The sequence below is a fragment of the Dermacentor variabilis genome, chromosome 4 (genome assembly GCF_050947875.1).
Source record: "Dermacentor variabilis isolate Ectoservices chromosome 4, ASM5094787v1, whole genome shotgun sequence".
Lineage (NCBI taxonomy): Eukaryota > Metazoa > Arthropoda > Arachnida > Ixodida > Ixodidae > Dermacentor > Dermacentor variabilis.
The window spans coordinates 148130437-148150765 of NC_134571.1; the positions used below are offsets into that span (position 1 = coordinate 148130437).

The 20329-nt window shown below is 43.9% G+C and overlaps 1 protein-coding gene across 8 annotated transcripts in view; it reads right to left on the minus strand.

The window, feature by feature from the left end:
* The window catches only part of Dmtn (transmembrane and coiled-coil domain 2 protein Dmtn), a 94582-nt gene that overhangs the window by 42520 nt on the left and 31733 nt on the right, over positions 1 to 20329 (minus strand). For 7 of the 8 annotated variants that reach the window (XM_075690554.1, XM_075690553.1, XM_075690555.1 and 4 more), the window contains exons 3-6: positions 12735 to 12960; positions 11082 to 11313; positions 3702 to 3767; positions 2774 to 3098 (exon numbers count right to left, since the gene is read on the minus strand). In XM_075690554.1, coding sequence (XP_075546669.1) covers positions 2774 to 3098; positions 3702 to 3767; positions 11082 to 11313; positions 12735 to 12960 — 849 coding nt within the window. Of the gene's footprint in view, positions 1 to 2773; positions 3099 to 3701; positions 3768 to 11081; positions 11314 to 12734; positions 12961 to 17725; positions 17793 to 20329 lie in introns of those variants that run through there. The other variant, XM_075690557.1, reaches the window with a different exon arrangement.

The following is a 20329-nucleotide window of genomic DNA, read 5'->3' on the forward strand; positions in this document are numbered from 1 at the left end:
AATTGGCGGTTACGTCGCTCCTAAGTGAAAAATCCCGCCCAAAATTTTCCCTGCATGGTTTATAAGTTTGCCGCATCCATATATGAGTGCCTTATTGAATTCGACAGACTCTTCAGCTTCCCTTTAATTTTAACAAATTTTCGGGCCCCTTTGAGTTCAAATTATGGAGATTTGGCTTCAAGTGGTCTATGATGTGTAAAACATATCATCAATTACCACCAACTATAATATAGATTACTAACTGTATTAAAGCCGGCAATCGTCTCTAAGGAATGAATGTGTCGCCGTTTTTGTTTTCTTTTTTTGCTTGTTGAGCCAGAAGCAAGCATATTACTACAGTAATAATGCAAGCACTTGTAGTAGAAAGGGCGGTGTTTTGCCTATAAATTGCATCATTCATCGAGAACCAACCCCAATTCACCAGCCAGCATTCCCTTCATTGTAGGATTATAGCCTGTCCGGACACTGTGTAGACTATATGCGGACATTAATTAATAACGGCAATTGATTTTTTATTAATTTATTTATGCTTTTTTATTAAACAGACAGCTCTTGGCAATGCACCCTTTCCTTTCTCGCATTCATTTGTACAGATGCCGATTGGCGCGCTCTCTTCTATGATGCATCCTAACTAGCCCAGTTGTCCAACATGCCCTAAGGGAAATACGCAAGAAAAACATATATACAAGCTTTGTAGATTACAAATGCAGCAAAGCCTCAATATAACGAACCTCGATTTAACTAAATTTGCAATGTAGAGAGCTATTTACATTTCTTGATCTTAGCTGCAGTGAAAACCCTGTACATTTTAAGGTAATTTCGTGACATGGTTTCGATTTAACAAAGTTTTCAGCCATTTCAAGCCTGTATGGCTAGTAAATCTAGCAAAAAATCAATAAAAATGTTGGCTGAGACAAAAGTTATTTTAAGTGTCCTCTTGCATGAAAAGTTAGTGGCAAAACCGCCAACGAAGTGCGTGTGCCGGGACACGGTGGGCAGAAAACGATGCTGTGCCATTTTTCATGTTGGTAAACAAATAGCAGAGTCCGTAGGATGCATGGCAGCTCATAGCACTCAAAGAAACATGAGCGCTGACAAGTCCTCGTGTTCAAGAGGAATGGGGAGGGAGTGAACACACAGTGACGTCATTAAGCACGCGTTGGAGGTGGGGGACAGGAATGCGTGCCTGCCCTGGATATCCTGGATGGTAACCTCTCCATGGAAAATGCCAAGGGAGAGACAAAATGGTTGATGTCTTCATGCACATTTTGTTGTTCCTGCGTGTCTAGCCTTTGCGGTTGCATAATTTCAAGTTTCCAAGACACGGTGTAAAGCACTCGTTCACGTTGTGACTGCAAGTTTGTGGTCATCGAGTCAGATCTGTTAATGTTTGCTCGAGCACGCGTAACACAGATAAAGCTACGAACTTCATGCAGTTGCCTCTTTGCTATCGCCACCAGAGCGCCTTTCTGGCAAAACTGACTTTTTATTTTCTTTTGCTCAGGACTTCCTTGATTTTTTAATTTGTGGGTGCCGGCTGCAGCCACTAAGTGCAGTCAGCTTTGGCATCAAGATTTAGGGAGTCACATGACCCAACACGTGCAAATTTTGGACTCTGTGAGCCATGTCGCTGCACTGCACGTGCTTACCTGCACCGCACGCACTGGTGCTGATAACCATGATATTATGGCACAACCTTCTTGTCATTTGTTTATAAGTGCTCACTGACAAGATACTATCCAGCAGGAGTCTTCTAGAAATTTGTGAATTTGTTTTTATCGTTGAAACATTAAAGCCTCAAGTTACTGAAATTCACGAATTAACAAAGTTTTTTCGCTGAAATACAACTTCGTTATATCGAGGTTCAACTGCATATATTGAAATGTATTGAAATTCAATGGAAATATATTCAAATGTGTCGAAATTATGGAAATCACTTTCTTTCCAGCACACGAAAGCACTACATCTTGACCACCAAATTTTAATGCAAGAGGAATGAGAAAACATCCTCATAAACTGTGAAATCTCCTTATATGATTCTGCCAGAGGGCTTCTGTGCAATTTTAACAGGAATATTAGGCTCATCTTTTATAAGCCTGCAGACGAGGCAATGTGTTATTATCAGTTATTTCTACACGCAAGCCTGGAAGCTGGTGCAAATAGTGGGTGTCTGTGGCTACTAAATCAAAATTTGAGAGTATAAAAATGGCTGTGATTAGGAAGTACAGATCCAGTTCGAGCGCACCTCTATGCACCGTTGGCTTATGGAACTCATTATATTTCCTATATGCACATTGTATGCTGGCAAAACATCTCTCATATCACAGTTGTGCTGCCGTGGCAGTGCCTGAACTGGGCACCTCTCGCCGATTCCGGCACATGCAACAGGCTGCACCTTGGGTGCTTTGATCAAATGGCTGTGCCACTGTGCGCGCATGCTGAGCAGTCAAGTTTGCATTATCCGGCAAAGACGAATTGCAGGATCGAAAAAAGCAAAAGTTTGGGCCCATATATAGGCATGGTTGCCAGCTAAGACCTTCGGTCGGGATTGACTTAATTGAAAAATTGAATAAACTCCGGTCAAACTAAAAGAAGGCTACTGTATCTCGCCCTCTGAATGTGAATAAAACAGTTGTTAGCTGGAGCATCATCCTCTGTGTGGGATCACCTTTGCGCGTTGTCAGAGCTGTGTGGCACAACTTCACATTTATGGCCCAGAACCAACTACCCTACACGCAACCTTTCGCTCAACATGTAAGCACGGCGAACGTACCTTAAGCGCCTCAATCTCCTCTGCCAGGCGTTGGCATTCTTCCCGCCGCTCGGCAAGCTCGGCAAGCAAGGGCTCAAGCTCTGCTTCAGGAACCAAGCTCTGACCGAGCGTGGAAGCAAGAGGGGGTGGGGCGACGGACGGGCTAGCCACGCCGAGCAGCGGAGGCTGGTCCTGGGGAGGGGCCAGTGGCGGATGCCGGGGGCTGGCTGTGGCTGCTCCCGATCCCATCCCGCCACCGACGGCACCCGGGTGGTGCGACACCGATGCCATCTGGCTCGACTCGGATGTCAGGCTCGAGCTGTCCTCATCTGATGCATACTTGTTGCTGCAGCCAGTGAGCAGGAACCACCGCAAGACGTTAGCCACTCAAGTGAGTGACACTCAACATTAAAATGGTAGGAGTACGAGTAGTGCTTTGTTCCTGTGCATTAATTTTCTTATCCCCAGCAAGTCGGTGAAATTAAGAGGAGAGTAAGAAAACTCACAAGAAAACAACCATTAGCATACTGCTCAGTATAGACAAGAAACAACAGCACACAATACAAGTAACTGTCAGCTTGAGTGATCAAGAACTTCCAACAGGCCCTTGTTAGAATTATTCAACAAACAAATGATTGATCAAGTTTCACATCTCCAAGCAACACAGGGGCTATGAGAGACATAGTAGGAGACTTTGAATTAATTTTAAGAATACTTAGCGCACAACATTTTTGCATTAAACCCCCATAGAAATGTGGCCGCTGTGCGCTGGAATAGAACCTGGAAGTCAACCAATACAAACAAATCAACAAAATGAAAAATTGGTACCTAGTTGAAAAAGGCAGGTAGGTGCCAACAAGTCATGCATCTTAGTGCTGCTTTACTTAGGTGAACATTTCACTAAACGAACTAATAAAATGAGTGACAAAACTGAGACGCCAGGCCTTACTCGGTTGATGAGTGCGCCACGGACGCCAGGCCAGACAGCCCACCCTTGATGTTGCCAACTACTCCACTAGCAAGCCATGCGAGAAAGAAAGAGAGAGAGAGAGAAAAAGAAAATTAGTAGGTCATGCATTAAGGCACATGACAAGCTAAGATCCCACAGGTGGTGACACTGTACATTGTTGCAAGGTGAAAAAAAATATATGCCGTACTAGATACAACAGCAGTCACACAAGAAAACTACCAAGAGAAGGTACTACAGTCAAACCCACTTATAACTATATCCAAGTGCCATGAAAATTCCAGTGTTATAACCGATAACTGTTATAACAGGGTTGCATGAAAAAAAGCAAAACAGGGGGATGGCAGAACTGTCGTGAGAAAACTATAATGGGGGGACGCCCAATGCCCCTCCCCCTCCCACCTTCCTCCATCTGGCTGCTAACTTTGTTGACTCGTTGAACTGTTTCAGTCCGCTTCCTGTGCACTTCGATCGCGTGCAACAAGCCGCGGCTGTTGGTGTTCAAGAATGGCACTGCTATAACAACTGCAAAGAGGGGTCACGGACGGCAAGTGACATGCGAGCTCCGCCCAGGCATCACTTTGGTGGCCCCAAAAGGGGCCTTTTAAATAATGCGAGAAGCTTGCCACAGCAGCTTCTCAGCTTCAGAAATCCAGAAGAAATGCTGGGGTGAGATCGCCACAAGCATCTCACCACGTACTTCTCACTCGCTTGCACAAGAAAACTCCATGTCCGTCAGCCTTGATTGCTTCACGCAAAGCTTGCCAGCATCTTTCTCCAAGGCATCCAGGTGCTCCACGTAGTGTAGTGGAAGGCCCCTCTCAAAAATGAAGGGACTGCATCATCTGCAGGGCCTCCTGCGAGGACAACACTGACGCAGCCTGCCCTACCGTGTTGTCGCTGCCATCGTCGCCATCGATGTCATCGCCGCTATCCGATGCAAGCACGTTCGTGACAATCACCTCGTCGGTTAGAGGTGCTGATGTTTCTCATGCGTCGTTCACATGTAAAAAAGTCTTCTGAGTTCTGAAGCATCCTGAAGGCATGGAGTGGTGGGCACAACAATTATCTAAGATGAATGCCACCTTCCTCTTAGATCACTCAATATGTTGATTGAACTCCAACAACCACTCATGAAAAAGTTGTCGCGTCATCCATGCCTTGTGGCTGTGATGGTAGCGTACCGTATCCTCGAAGCACCGCAGAAGCAGCAGGGATTTTTAAAATTTCCCAATGACAAATGTGGGGCACTTGTCGCTTCCATCCATGTTGGCACACAAAAACACAGGCGCAGCTTGCTGTTTTTGCCGCTCTTACATGTCTCTCCTTTGAGTGCATGCGTCTTGGACAAATACATCTGAAAGAACAGTCATGTTTCGTCGCCATTATATCTGTTGGCATCAACGTAGTTGTTGAGGATGCGGGGCCGTATTTCCTCCACTCATTTGTGCTTCGGCTCAAGATCAAACAAAGCTCCCTTGCCAGTGACGGCTTTGTAAGCAATGCCGTGCCTCTCTTTGAAGTGCTGCACCCAGCCGCCACCTGGCTAGAAGTCCACATTAATAATGAGTAGGGCCAACCGTTCTGCCTTTGTGGCCAGAATTGGCCTGGTGATGGGCAAGTTCATGGCACAGGCGCCGAGAACCCACTCGTAGAGTGCCTCTTCAACCTCGTATTGTGTACCGAGCAGTTTTCTTTGTTGAACTTCTCTGCTGAGCAAAGGATTGTCGATGCTGTCGGTTGCGATAGTACATACTTTTTACACACTTTTTTACCGCCCTTGTATTCCTTCACAATACTGCACTTTGTTTCCAAATCTATAGCAGTACGCTTTCTCTTCACTGGTAACATTGTGCATTGCCGATTAACAGCGGGTGGATCAGCCACCTTCCATTTCGGCGGCGAAACCACGTGGCCAGGAATGACTGATGCAACCAACAAAGACGAGCACGAGCTCAACTGACCTACTTTACTCGAATTTAACACACACTTTTTTTCCGATAAAACGGGTCCAAAAATTGTGTGCGCTTTAGAATAGAGTATGACCCTAAATCTGCGTTACCATATCGCCATCAGCATTTCAATATGGCCGCCTTGCACGCACTTCGAGCCTAGCTGCCGTAACTTTCCCCATGTGCTGCAGTATGTGTGCTTAGGCAATGCTTTCTTTTGCTTAGGTTAGTGCACCCTCCGTCTTCCCGTTTTCTGTGTTTGCTCTATCAGCATGTAAGTGCCAACTGCAAAGACATACCGAGTTCATCACAATGCCACAATTAAAATGGAAGCGATCACATGTGCAGAGACGGACGGAAATCGGGCCCCGGCGCAGGCGTTTGGAGTACCCGAAGCTTGCGTGCGAGACTGGCGCAAACAGGAGAGGTGTTCTACACTGACAGCTGCTACGCATGGCGTGACCACACAGCCCCTATCTTGAAAGCAATCTGCAGTGGAGACAAGAGTCTACGCATCTAGGTGCACCGCGCTGTGTTCTCGCCGCTTAGGTAGTTCGTGTCGAAGTGAGAAGCTGCACAAAGGTTAATTCCCTCGCTCCTGCTACTGCACTTCCTCAGTCCAGCGTTCAAAGAGTTTCCATGGTCATTGAGTGAGACGTGTTCATGCTTGTGTGCACATGACTCCATGTTTGTTAATTTAGTAAGTAAGCGAATGTTTGGAGGTTTATACGGCTGATAAAACTACTATCCTTACTATTCGTATAGCTGTCTACTAATTTGCTATTGTAATCAATGCTTCGCCTTTTGCACAAAACTGCGACTTTTTTAATTTATTGCAACTTTAGTGCATTGGGAGTAAATCTTTTTTCCAAATGAGAGAAAGTTGCATTTCTGTATCAAAACATGAGGTGTGCGGTACTGTAAAAGACCTTTCTTTCTTTAAGTCATGGCAAATGGGTACGTGCTACAATCGAGGGTGCTTTTTTTTCCCTTTTCTTTTTTTGTGATGAAAAATGGATGCGCGTTACAACCAAGGGTGCGTTAAAATCCCTTGGTAGAATTGTGAAGAATGAGGGGCCAACGAGCAATCTGGAAGCACTGCTGTCAGCACGGTTGGCGTGGTTCATTCGTGTTTCGGAGAATGAAGCGGCATACACCTATGGGTGCAGCCCATTCGTGTTCTGAGAAGTGGAAGAGTGACAGGAGAGAGGCGCACGAAGCTGGCGATGCGGAGAAGGATGGAAAACATGTTCTATTGTACAAGCGCACGGCGGCCATTGGGGTGGCAGGGAGGGTATAGTGGCTTGAATTTCTCTCCTTTTTTTCTTTTCAAGGATTTCGCATTCCCTTACCTTTCGACACGGACACCCAGCAGCCAGACTTCATCGTTATAACCGATTATGCAGCGTGGGGGCATTGTAGTAAGTGGGTTATTTCAGCATAGAAAACATACAAAGGTTGACACTGCAGCAGCTTCTCATTGTTATAACCAATATACACTCGAGCCTTGTTATAGCAAAGTTGAAGGGGGAGCCAAAATTACTTCATTAATATTCGTTACTTCGTTACATCCATTATTACCGCTTACTGCAATATGTGCACAATTGTAAACATGGAAATAAGAAGTCGGCTTTGCGGCCCGTGAAACTGCCACGCATGCATTGAAATTTGAATAAAATAAAAGAATCTTCAGCATGTGCAACATGCGACTAAGCACCTGACAACAGCCTTTAGATAGCTGCCTTCTGTTCCATTGTGATGGTCTTTCGTGTTCACTTTCCACTTGGCTCGTCGCAGTCAAGTAGCATGCAGCACACAACACAGAACTGTGCTGTGTGATTGAGGAGGCACGCGAACTTTGCCACAATGGCTTGGCTCGGGTGGCTCGTGGCCTACAAGACTGCACCGATGCCAATGCGATCTCCAAGGCCACGCCCAGCTGCCAGCCTGTGCGGCGCGCTGCAGAGAGAGGGAGAAGTGAATGCACGGCCTGGTTGTGACCCCCGAGATTGCGCCGGGGAAGTCTCCGAGGCCAGGCGCAGCTGCGGCTCCCTGTACGGCATGCCGCATAGAAGTGAATCCGCCAATATTTTGCACTGCCACGCGTTGCGCAGCTCGCGCAGCCATGCACACGCAAGAGAGGGAGAGGTGAGTGGAGAAGTGCCATAGTGAGCTGCTGCCTGTGTGCAGGTTCTCAGCTATGGGTGGCAGTGAAAAAGACCAGCGTTGCTCGACAACATATTTGACGCGGGAGTTTTGAACTGCTGTGGTGAATGAGTGCTGAACTCCGCAGAAAGTGATGTACTCTGCATGCAATGGTCAGATATTTTTTGGTTTCCGAGAAGATTATAGTTCGTTGTTTCCATTGGCAGGACAATTTCACTTCGTTAAAATGAGCTATTAAACACATGGATCTCTACTGGGATTTAAAAGGGATTATCATTTTACTTAGTTGTATCCAGTTTAATTATAAAGAGGCTCGAGTGTATTGTTAAATCCAGTATCGTTGTAAATGGGTTCTAATGTATATTACACCTCGCTGCAGTACACTTGCCGACTGTTAAGGCAATGATAATTCTGACATGCTTGATTATTGGGAAAGCTTCATGGCAACACCCCTAGTCCCATAAATGTAATGTATATCACAACCGAAAAGCCGGACTACTTCATCATTTGATAAAACAGACTCGGCCTGCATGACACACACTATTTGGCCAGTGAGATGATCAGAAGGAGCGATGCTTTTGTTTTGATATGTCGCCAGCTCGTCTTTCAAGTCAAAAATAGCAAAGCCTGGTTGATGCAGTAGCCAGCGATCGCACTGATGCTACGGGACAAACCAAGCCAAGCAAGCTGCTAAGTTCTCAGGACTGCGTTTGGAAGTTTGTAGCAGGTGTCCCACTATCGCACGTCGAGCATTTGTTCCTTTGCATGTTAAATTTGCATTTTCCTTTGCATGTTAAACTTTGCTGTCTACGGTTAAGTATTTTAATGCGATTAGAATTCTTTGCCTACTACAGGTGCACTGAAACCATATATTTATCCTATCTATCTAGCTTCTTAGGCTGACCCAGAGGCCCAAGTTGTCTACCAGCTTGGGCGACTAAGTATGTGCTCATGTTCTTGATGCCCTCATGGTCATTCCGCTGCTGTCATTTCAGCTTTGCAATTTGACTCCTGTCATGCTGTCATCACGCCTTCTACACAGGCTCAGTGGGTCAAGTTGTCTAACAGCTTGGGCCACTAGGTATGTGCGATGTATGGTGGTATGGTGCTGTGCTAGGTATGGTAGTGATGCTGTCGTGGTAGTTACATCATCATCCTTCCAGCTTTGTCAATCACCTCTCATCATCCCATGGTCATAAGACCATCGTCGTCATACACTCGTCTTCATTCGATTGCCTTCATACGGTGTCATGCCATCATTGCCATTGTGTCATTGTCATGCGTTTGTTGTCATACCATGGTCATAATGCCATCACAGTCATTCAGCTGTCGCTATGCTACCTGCATCATCTAAGTCTCGTCATGCGGTCGCCGTCAACACACTGTCATTTCACCACTGTCATCACTTCAGTAACGTCATCCAGCTGTCCTCATACTGCCTTCGTCGTTTCATCGAAGTCAACCCTTCTTTGTTATTCTGACGTAACTGTGCTGTCGTCATTCAATCGTGATTATGCTGCTGTTGTCCTGCCATCAATGTCAGACAGTCACTATCATGCATTCATTGTTATATCAGCATCACCATGCCGTCCTTGTCATGCCGTCCTTATTTCAGCTTTATCATTCAGTTGTCGTCATATCGCCATCACCGTCATCCCATTGCCCTCATGACAACAGCGTCACATCGTCATAGTTATACCAACATCATCATTTAAGAATGGTCATCTCATTGTCATCATGCTGTTGTCGTCATTCCTTCTTTGTCATTTCATAGTGGTTGGTGAATCAGCTTCATACAGTTGTCGTCATGCTGCCACGCTCAATCATTACTATGGCAAGCCAGTGTCACAGAAACATGGGAGGATATTGGATTATGCCACATATAACAAAGCAACGAAATTCTCAGAATGACAACTACAGACGTTTAAAAATCTTGACTTCAGAATAGCAGTGTGTAGTTACATTGCTGGTATGCTAATGGCATTGCCATCAACAGTCATTGGGGATGAGTTCTGCCATAATATTTTTATCTCTCAAAGTCATGAAGTGGCTTCAAATTGCACCAATTCCGCCCTCAATGTCAGCACTGATGAGGGCGGCGATAAAGCAAGGGAAGTGCCAGACATAGACTGCTACAAAGGAACCTGCGATCATTTGGTTGTTGAAGCATGGTCGACTACTATTTGAGTTGCCAGGGAAAGAAGGAGTGTTGTAATTGTTGCATTCACGTTGCTTTCGTCTACTGTAGCAGCAGTATGATGATAGTCACAGCACAGACCGTCTAGGTCCTATGCCAAGTGTGTAGCAACGTGTTTACAAGCTTTTCCAGCCACTTGTGGAATAAAGGCACTTGTTTTCTCGAGAATATATTACTTTAGACTCCTGATTTTTTAGTCTTTTAGGCAGTCCTTGCCAATTCTAAGTTATCGATCATTGACTATCAGTTTAGAAGCACAGTTCAACATAACATCTAAAAGTGCCATTGCGAATTGATCAAAATGGCAATTGGTAAGGCAATAAGTATTTAGAATGTTTACTGGTATCAGTGGTATGTTACTAAATGACTCAAACATAATAACATGCACTAACATACATCATGCAAGAATGAATAAGCAATGACAATCTTCTAGTGGACTTATGCTTGACTAATGACTGGACTAGATTTTGCACACCTAAATGGCTTTGATACCCAAAGGGTCCTTTGCACATCCAAAGTGCAATGTTATGCTTGTATTCTTTTGTACTCCTTTTACATTCTTCTGTATACATTCCCAAACCTTGGGTATGCAGAATCTAAAGTTCGCTTTTGTGCGCAACTTCTTGTGCCAGAATTCTGACGGCACTGTGATTCCTTAAGCAGCCTGGGTATGCGTAACTCATTTGTACCAAAATGTGGAAGATGCTGATGCTGTTCCTGTGATTGCATAAAATGCGGCAATCAAATACAAAACAGCACACTCAGCGCTTCATCCTCATTATTATGACAGTCAGTGCCTTGTTAGCTGAAAGCCTACTGTGAATATGTAACATAGGCATAAGACGGAGTCCACAGGGGCAACACAGTGGGAGGACTTCATCCTGCAGTGAACACAAATTACGCTGATGATGGTTATATCATAGCAGTTCTACTGCATCTTGATCTTTACACCTAAGCAGAAGTGCTGACCCGAGAACGTTACAAAATATAACTACTAGCACAATTGCTAACAAAGTCCCACGGCAGCTGCGGTCTGACCTATCTCACCTGATGCCTTGCCCTACATTCTGCAGGACGTCTCGCGGCTGCCAGGAGGAAGACGTGGTGGCTCCATGGGTCTCCAGTTCGCGTTTGCGCCGAATGTACCCCTCCAGCTTCCGCTGCAGTTGGGCAATGGACTGGGCACACTTCTGGTTCTTCTTCTCAAAAACGCTTTTGATGCGCTGCATCTGCTGACGGTCCGCATTTGCCGCCAGCTTCAGGTACTCGTTCACATTGTCTGTGTGAACAAACAACTAACTTCAGGCTGCAGCTGAATGATCAATCTACTGATCAATTAACTGGTTATTGTGTCGCAAAGCAACACATCTGCCCTGCAGGATATCAGAACAAAGAGCTTCAGGTTAGCATTGATCACCTGGTTTCCTCTAATGTCTACTAATATTTCAGCACACAGGCTTTTCTGCATTCCGTCCTCATTGGAATGTCGTTTTTGGTAATGAAACTTGCATTGTTGTGCTCTGAAGCTGGATTACGCAGTTGATGAACCACCACGACAAGCCTGGTTAGGGTTTAGGTTAATCACACTACACAGACACTAATTGAGGACACTCCTACAATGTGGCTGAAGTCCGCCATGTTGCATCAATAAGGCTTGTAATAAATGGTGAAGGTTCATACAGTCAAACCTTTCCAAAGGGCCTCTGCAGCCCAGCGAATAAACTAGCACAACCAGAGTATGTGTGAAGGAGTGAAGGTAGTGGGCACCACAGCCAATATGCAAAGAAAACGATCAAGGTGCTTTGGAAAGAAAAGGGGCCAAAATGTCAATGAGGAGGCAAGCAAGACAGAAATTGGGAATGACTATACAAGACATGATGCGATGCAGAGCTCTGCTTTGGCATTATGAAGTAGGACCTGTTTTACTATTGCAAGCAAGCCATAGCACAATGCCGAGTCATTCTTACATTTACTCGTCCACATTGTTTTTTTTTTTTTGGTGCTGCATCCTTTTATTTTCCTTTACACTGAGCCAGTAATCTCTGGGAGAGGTAACCCCTCACACTACCCATAAAGTTTTTCATGTAATTCACAGGACTGCTAACACTCAATGTTTTAGGAACTTAACACTACTATTCCTGTAAGCCTATCAAATACCATTTGAATGCAGTATGTGGTGTAAATAACTTGTTTATGGCACTGCTGCGCGAGTGAGATGACACTCACTCAGAGGTGACACAGATGCCATATTGCAAGAATGTAAATTGAAACCCCCCATACCAGGAAGCTATAGTATTTCCTTAATAAAAACCCGTGCATATACTACATAAAACTAGCAACTTCTGACAGCGCTGACAAGTGTCACATCTCACATCATCACCATAACTTGCACCGGCCTCCATCTGCCAATACCTATGATTTTCACAACCTCACCCTTCCGCACACTTCTCTTTCCCCCACAAACACACTTTCCTTCCCTCTGCTGCTCTAAAATAACAGTTGCTGTCTGCTCGACCAAATCCACATTCTAAGACTAATTGGTTTTTTGGAAAGATGTTATTGACCTGCACTGATACATGCAATTATGATGCACTTAAAGAACAAGCAAAACACATAATCCTACATGCAGCGCTAAGCCACTGGCATTCAGCAACGAGTCACGTGCAAATCCAAACCATCCAAGCCACTACGTAACCTCACCGTCGCGAGTCGTCTGCTCAGCCTTGATGAGCTCCCTAGTCCGAGCGATCTTGTGGCTGACGTGTTCCAGGGCTGCCCTGGTTCGGTGCAGGTCAGGTGTGTGAGCCAGTAGCGTGTCTGTTTCGTCTGCGCCAGGTGCAGCTGCACCACCTCCAGCTTCTGCCGCTGCTGCGCCCCCATTGGCCAGCAGTGAAGAGCTGGCCACTAGTGCAGGCCCCACACCCTCCTGATGGGAGAACAGAATGACAGTAGAATGTATGCTTGAGCCAACGTCAATCAGAATTACCAGAAATGTTTTGATATATGGTATGAAAGGGTAGGCAAACAAAACATGAACACAAAAGGAACAAAAAGAACACAAATCCTGACCATTCACTTTCACTTTTGCTTCTCCTTATTATTTCTGTATTTCAATGTACGCTTCCCTGGCTTCATTGTCTGTTTGGCTTCATGCGGATTTAACAAACAAGAAATCGAGCCACTCAGTTCCTCTTACCCTTCCCATTGATTGCGTAGCGAGGCCCTCAACTTTGACAGCCTTGGTGCCATGAGGTTGATGGGAGGAGCCATCCTCCCATCAAGAAAGTTGATGGGAGGATGGCTTCCACAGTGGCTTAGTGGTAGAGAACTGCACGTGTAATGCACAAGACGTGTGTGCGTAGATTTGGCCTCCATATGTGGCAACTACCTGTAGATGCTCTTTTTTTTTTTCCACTACCGTGCGTCCACTCAATTGATAGTCCCTGTTTGCGTGTCCTTTTCGTTCCCCTTGCGCCTGGAATCTTGTACGCCTACTTTTCCATACCATTATTTCCTACATCCTTGCACAGTCACAGTCTTTCTAAGTTTTCCTTTCATACACTCACAGAGCAAACTTTAGATTGTCACTGTGCGCAGCGATTCGGAATTTTCTGGCAGTAAGCATGTGAGTACATACACTGTGGATTAAAGACACACTCTGGTGCCTGCAGAAGCCACTGGAATATGTTTGCTTATGAGGAACATTTTCAATGAGTTTAGGTGGTAGGAAGTAGCCAACGATGTATTATATAGAAACAGAAATCTGCAGATACAGCTCAATGAAATTGCTTGATTGCTTAATCAGATTTGATGTCCTTTCAAGACACTTTCGGACATCAAATCTAAACATGGACTAGCACTAGTCCGTGTATCTACCCTCTCGCCCTTGCATGTTTAGTACAGTATCCCTTCGCTAGCATTACGAACCAACTAGCCACACAACAAGTTTTACTGTGCTACCAACATGCAGTTAATCATAGCTCCATGATAGTGCGACAGAGAGTATTTACGTATATTTGTATAAATGAGCACATGACAAAGCAGCTTAGTGCCTCTAGCCCATAGGATATCCTTAGATTGAGTGTCTATGAACAATGTCAGCTTTTTCACTCCTGTGAATCAAAACGCCACCACGAGTTGGCTGATTTTAGCACATCGTTTGGCATCATGGTTTGGCCCATTATACATCTGCTACCGCAGTGGTCCGATGTTTTAGCGTCATTCAGACTGCAGAGTTCCACATTAAACCTGTTAAAGAAAAAACTGGGGCAAAACTTGTTCATCAGCTATAGACTTCGATAGGTTTAACAATATTCATGTAAGCCTATCAAATACTATTTCAATTTGCTAGGTGGTTGATTTTTCAACTATTTGGCATGGCTTTATTAAAAAGCCCCTACTGGCTTCTCATGTCAACCTCCGTGGTCCAATCCTATTTACTGCTAGCGTCTAAACAAGTTGGGATTCATCAAAGTCAACTTGCTCTGTGGATAGTTCTGGTTCCTATCCAAACGGTCCACTTACATGTGTAAAGGACCTGTTGCTATTTTGCTTACAGCAACATTTTATAACTGACAGCTGTTCAAACCAATAAACAAATCTAGACGAGGCTTAATGGTTTTAGTCAAAGCACAGCCCACAGAAGAGAGAAAGAAAAAAGAAGCTGGCTTGACATGGCAACTCATACATGTCAGCCTTGATGGACGTGATGGGCCTATGAGCAAAATGTCAGCCTGAATGCAGGACAGGCTAATTAAGGATACTAAAGCTATCTGAAGCATGAGGCACATTCTCAGGCCTGGCCCAAAAATAAGACACATTTTTGTGTGATTGGGAGTATAACAATATGGTAAAAGTTAAATACACTCCCCCATGCACATGGGGGTCTAATCAGGATAACTCTGATGCCCACCTGCTGCTCAAAATGGTTCAAGCCTGTAATGGATACATTAAACCAATTGAGACTTGCTGAGGAGATATTGGTGGGCTAATTGGTTGGTCATTGTTCTAACGGCACTACACCTGTGCACACATGCCTGGCCACTAAGCGCTCATGTTAATCTACATCAGTGTTCATTAATGAGTCTGTAAGTGTGCTGCGTTTTTTACAACAATTGAGACGGCTGAAGAACACATACATAATTTCTTTGGCAGAAAAAGCTGGACAAATAATTTTTTTTTTTTTTTTGCATCGCATCCACGATGTCAGGGTATAAATTTCAAGCTATCTCCTTTATTTGGGCCGATTTTTGTCTATGGAAATTTCGCGATAGATGCTAGGCTAAGTGGTAGCTTACTTTTGAAAATCAACATAGTCCTCCTCAACAGATAAACGATGAACTGGCCCCCAAATCACACAATGTGTTGGGGAGGTGGTGCTGGAACTTCCCTGTGGCACTCTGACCCTGGCCCATTCTGGTTGACCAAGTGTCCAATGCCTGACAGAGTTACCGATTCGATTTTTTCATAAATGCGTTCTATCAATCCAGCTTAACACGCTCTCTGTAGGAGAAATTTTCTCACATCCTGATTTTATGTGTCATGACCCATGGGTAGGTCACAGGTCTCAGGTGCACTGTGACCTTTTCATTTGTACTGCTCACTTTTCGCAAAGACGTTGCTTCCACATTTTAGACGACACTTCATTTTCATTCTCAGACCTGCGCATGGGGCATAACTGTCGTGAATCACCAGTGGACAATACTGCAGTGAATGCATTAACACTTTGATCTAGCGTCTACTGAATACCCATGCTGTACAGGCAAAGTTAATGCAAGAATGTGTTGTCGGGCCAGTTCGTGCATGATGGTAAATTACTAGATTTTAACACTAAACAGATGATTAATAACGTAAAGGTCCCGTTTATATGTCTTTAATTAAGCTTTGTGGTAGCCTGTCTGGTGCTGACATCTATTACTATATTAATTTATTTACCATATCAATATACGATTTCTAATGGCACGCCATTTGCAACAAAGGAGGTGGAGGGCAACGAGATAGTCACCGAGCCTGCCTGATCTAATCAAGTTTTACTACATCTGCTGCCGTCTAGCATTCTGCCTATCACATCAAAGCAAACCACTGCATTGGCGATTCCTGGTGTGTGAATAGGTAATTCTTTAAAAAAAGGAAGTCAATAATGCAGTTCTGAAAAAAATAATAATGAGCAAGTAGTTTAAAAAAGATTAGCAGGTGCTTTTTTCTTAGTTATCCAGTCATCTTTCTCATAGCTGATCAAAGTGGCTACCAAAATTTTTGGCCTTCAGCTGTGGTGGCCATAACATTTTATGTATTTATGTCACTTTACGAATAAGTAAATGCAAGCAAGTTGGCACTACAGGCAACTTTATTTTTGAATAACAGATAGGGTCTGGTGCAGTGTTACTTCCACCTCTCACTTTGAGGATCCATTGCTCTGAATGTGCATCTAAGCCATCATTTTTTGTGTTATCGGTATCACACTTATCAATCCAATCCAATCAATCAATCAATCAATCAATCAATCAATATATTTAATATTTTTCTACACTTAGATACACTGCATCCATCCTTGGCTTTGCCTGCACTATGAAGAAGAGTGGATCCTGGAGAAATGCAGTTGTGCATTTCTCCAGGATCCACATGACTTGAAAGTGACAAGACACAATAAAGGGCTAAAAGAAGTTTTCAGGGCTCAGTAAACTGCCGAAAGCATCAAAGGGATGCTTAACAAACAGCTGCCTTTGACAAAATGTGATCGATCACCCCTGCAGAATAATAAGCAAACAGTTCTCGCTGAGGTCTGTGACAGAGTAAAATATGTAAAAGAATTGTTGTCAGCAAATTTGATGATGGCAACATTACTGTCAAATTTCCTCCCTTCTTTCACTCTCTCCTCCGCCGAAACACCATAGCTACCCTAACACAACCTAATTAAAAACAATCTGACCTACTGATGCTGAACAAATGGAAGTCAAAGGTTACTGAAGCTTCCACACTTCTCACAGTGAAAGTATGTTACATGTTGAAGACAACAAGTTTCAGTTTACAAACCGTCCATAGGTCAGACATTTTCCCAACATTTCAACAGCACCTTGTAGCATGCAAATACACTGCTTCCAACACTGTTTTTCATTTGGCCAACCACTCTTCTTCATAGTGCAGGCATAGCCAAGGATGTATGCAGCGTATCTAAGTATAGAAAAATATTAAATGTATTGATTGATTGATTGGATTGATAAGTGTGATACTGACAACACAAAAAATGATGGCTTAGATGCACATTCAGAGCAATGGATCCTCAAAGTGAGAGATGGAAGTAACACTGCACCAGACCCTATCTGTTATTCAAAAATAAAGTTGCCTGTAGTGCCAACTTGCTTGCATTTACTACTTATTCGTAAAGTGACGTAAATACATAAAATGTTATGGCCACCACAGCTGAAGGCCAAAAATTTTGGTAGCCACTTTGATCAGCTATGAGAAAGATGACTGGATAACTAAGAAAAAAGCACATGCTAATCTTTCTTAAACTACTTGCTCATTATTATTTTTTTTTTTCAGAACATGAGAACAGAGCACGATTAGTGGAGATAGATAATATACTTGGGTGAAAACAGGGCTGCACCCAAAAAATTTCAACCCTAACCTTCTCCCTGCCTCGAGATTGCCTGTTGCCTCAGAGCAAATTTTAAAATATTACTCAAGCTTACCAAATAAGTTTGCCGCGAAGTCATGGTGCCGGTAAGAGCAACGAGGGAATCCAAGCCAACACACTTCTCGCAGCCACTAAAACTAGAAAAAGCCTCACATTTTTGTTGCTCATTTTAGCAGCAGCCAGCTACGAGGTATTCCCAGCTGTTCCGTCAATCATTCCATGAATGCCTGGCTACATGAGAACCTAGCGACTTTGATGTCTTTTTGCAAGCTTGTCATATCAGAACATTTTTGAAAGCAAGCTCAAAACATCTAGATAGCTTATGGTTTACCAAGCAGTTCTCTACGAGCAGCACGCATCAGTGATGTGAAAACCTTCAGCCTAACATTTTCATTAAAGGAATCCTGAACCACCCCTTGGGCTTGGTGAAAAAGACACAGTCCACAGATGGCATATGCTGCGGTCAACACGTCAGCCAAATTTTACAGTCATGTGCTGCGCGTAGAGTTTGCAAGTGGAGTGGGAAATGACTATTTTCTCTAATGCTCTCTTTTCAACAGTAGCCTGTACCTCACTTTCTTTCTGGACACCTTATTTCATAATATAGCAGATTAGCATATGTGGCTGCTTTTGGCCAACAGCTGACATCAATCAAGAAGAGTGTTTGGATCAGTTTACTCCTTCCTACTGTTACTGTGTATGTTTATTAATGCAGCTTAATAAACAGGCTGAAGTAAGCGAAAATCTGCTTCTTCAAATTTCAATAATAATTATGTACTTCCCGAAGAAGCCAACTATCGTCTGCACACGCTTGGTCGCGGCCACCCGCATGAAAATTGAGCTTTGGGCACTCTGCTTATCAATGTCATAGCCATTGGGTCTCTCTAATTGTGACTAGTTTTGAACACTCAACTAGCCTACAAACGTGAAAAACTTAAGGTCAGACCACAAGCACGCCTGCCGCCATGAGCTCACGCCTGGCAGTTTCTGGTCAGATGCCTTGGTAGACTTCGCTTCGTACTGAGCTATTCATAGTGCTTCGAAATGTGCAAGTTGGATATGGCTACTACCCGCTGGTCAAGCTGGTGCAGAACAGAGCCGGTCCACACCACGTAGCACAGCGAGACTGGAGCACATGAGCGCGAGAGGGCACTCAAGCCCTGTCGTGCACAATGCAAACGCCGCACATATGCACTGCAGTTGCATCTAGCTGCGATCTGCTACGTAGCATAGACACCGTGGCCGCCGAGGGATGCCGCGATGAGTCCGCTGGCTGAGTGCACTGCAGCTTGCGAAGGACAAGCATGTTTCGCATGTCGTAGGCGTCGAAATTGAAAGTACCGATGTCTACGTGAACATCCAAAATCAACTTTGAACTGCGGGTGATGTGGAGTGTTGTGGGCGCGCCCCCTTCTCCCATAGCCCTCGAAGTGCAAGTCATAAAAGAAGCAGAAGCACGGCGAACAAAATGTTTGATTGCCCATAACTCCGGGTCTGCTAAACACATTGAAGCACTTTGTGCGGCAAAGTATTTCTGAAATAATAATTTAACCTAATATGCATTCCTTAACTTCGATAGAAAAAGGTTCAGGGCCCCTTTTAAAGCATGTTTATGTTGCAATTGATGTCCATTTATTGTCATATTCTTGCAGGTACAATTCATCCCTGCTTTTCTATCTGTGCCAACTCACATTTATAATTACAAGCATGAGAAATTAAAAAAGAAAACAATTGTGCATATGTAACTGTATACAAATGTTCAACAAATCTTTACAAATACAATCCAGCAGAGCTTTCAGCCTTATGCAAAGCTCCAGAAAGGTTTATGCTTTGTATGCAGAGTCATCACCGCTTTCAATGAGATTCTCTATGAAAGAGCAGTGCGGCTTCATGGCAACATCTGTGCACACTGATCTTCCCTTTTCATGCAGCTTCATGCTTCACCCCCATATTGCTTCGAAGCTGCATGACGAAAAACTGGCCTGTAATTTCCTAACTCACTATTAATAAACTTCTTTATTTTTCTGCACCGGTCTAAACATGCCAAAAATGCAGTATACTATGAGTTAAGGATGAATACAAAGGCAAGCTGTGTTTTTGGTGTAATAAAGACTGCACTGCAGTAGTCTTCAAGGAGCCCATACATAACAGATGGACATTCACTGTAGCCAACTTCAAAGAAAGTGCTAATATATGTCAGTAGTAATGGCTCCAAAGCTTCAATAATAATATGCACCACGGAATACGTCACACTGATCAATACGTGAACATTTACATATCCATGAATTTTCCATAAAAGATGCTAAAGTAGCTGCTTTCAGTGATTTAGGGTCCTTTCAATAAATCTTTATAAATCTACATTAATATATATAGCCCGCTGCTAATACTCTGCCAAGCAACCTACACGAATGCAAGAGCAATGAGTGAGCATTATCATATTTTATTCACGCAAACCATTCTTAAAGACCTAGCTACATGGATGACCGTAGGCTTTAGTTAATATAATTTTGCTCGAGATACACAAAAAATTCTTTTTTAGAAATTTATATGTTGTTCTGCTCAAATCAAGAGGCCAGGTGCCTAATAAACAAAAGTCAGCTGTCTCATGAACAAGTGGAATGTGAATGTTACACTAAAAAAATGGAAAAGAAGCAAAATA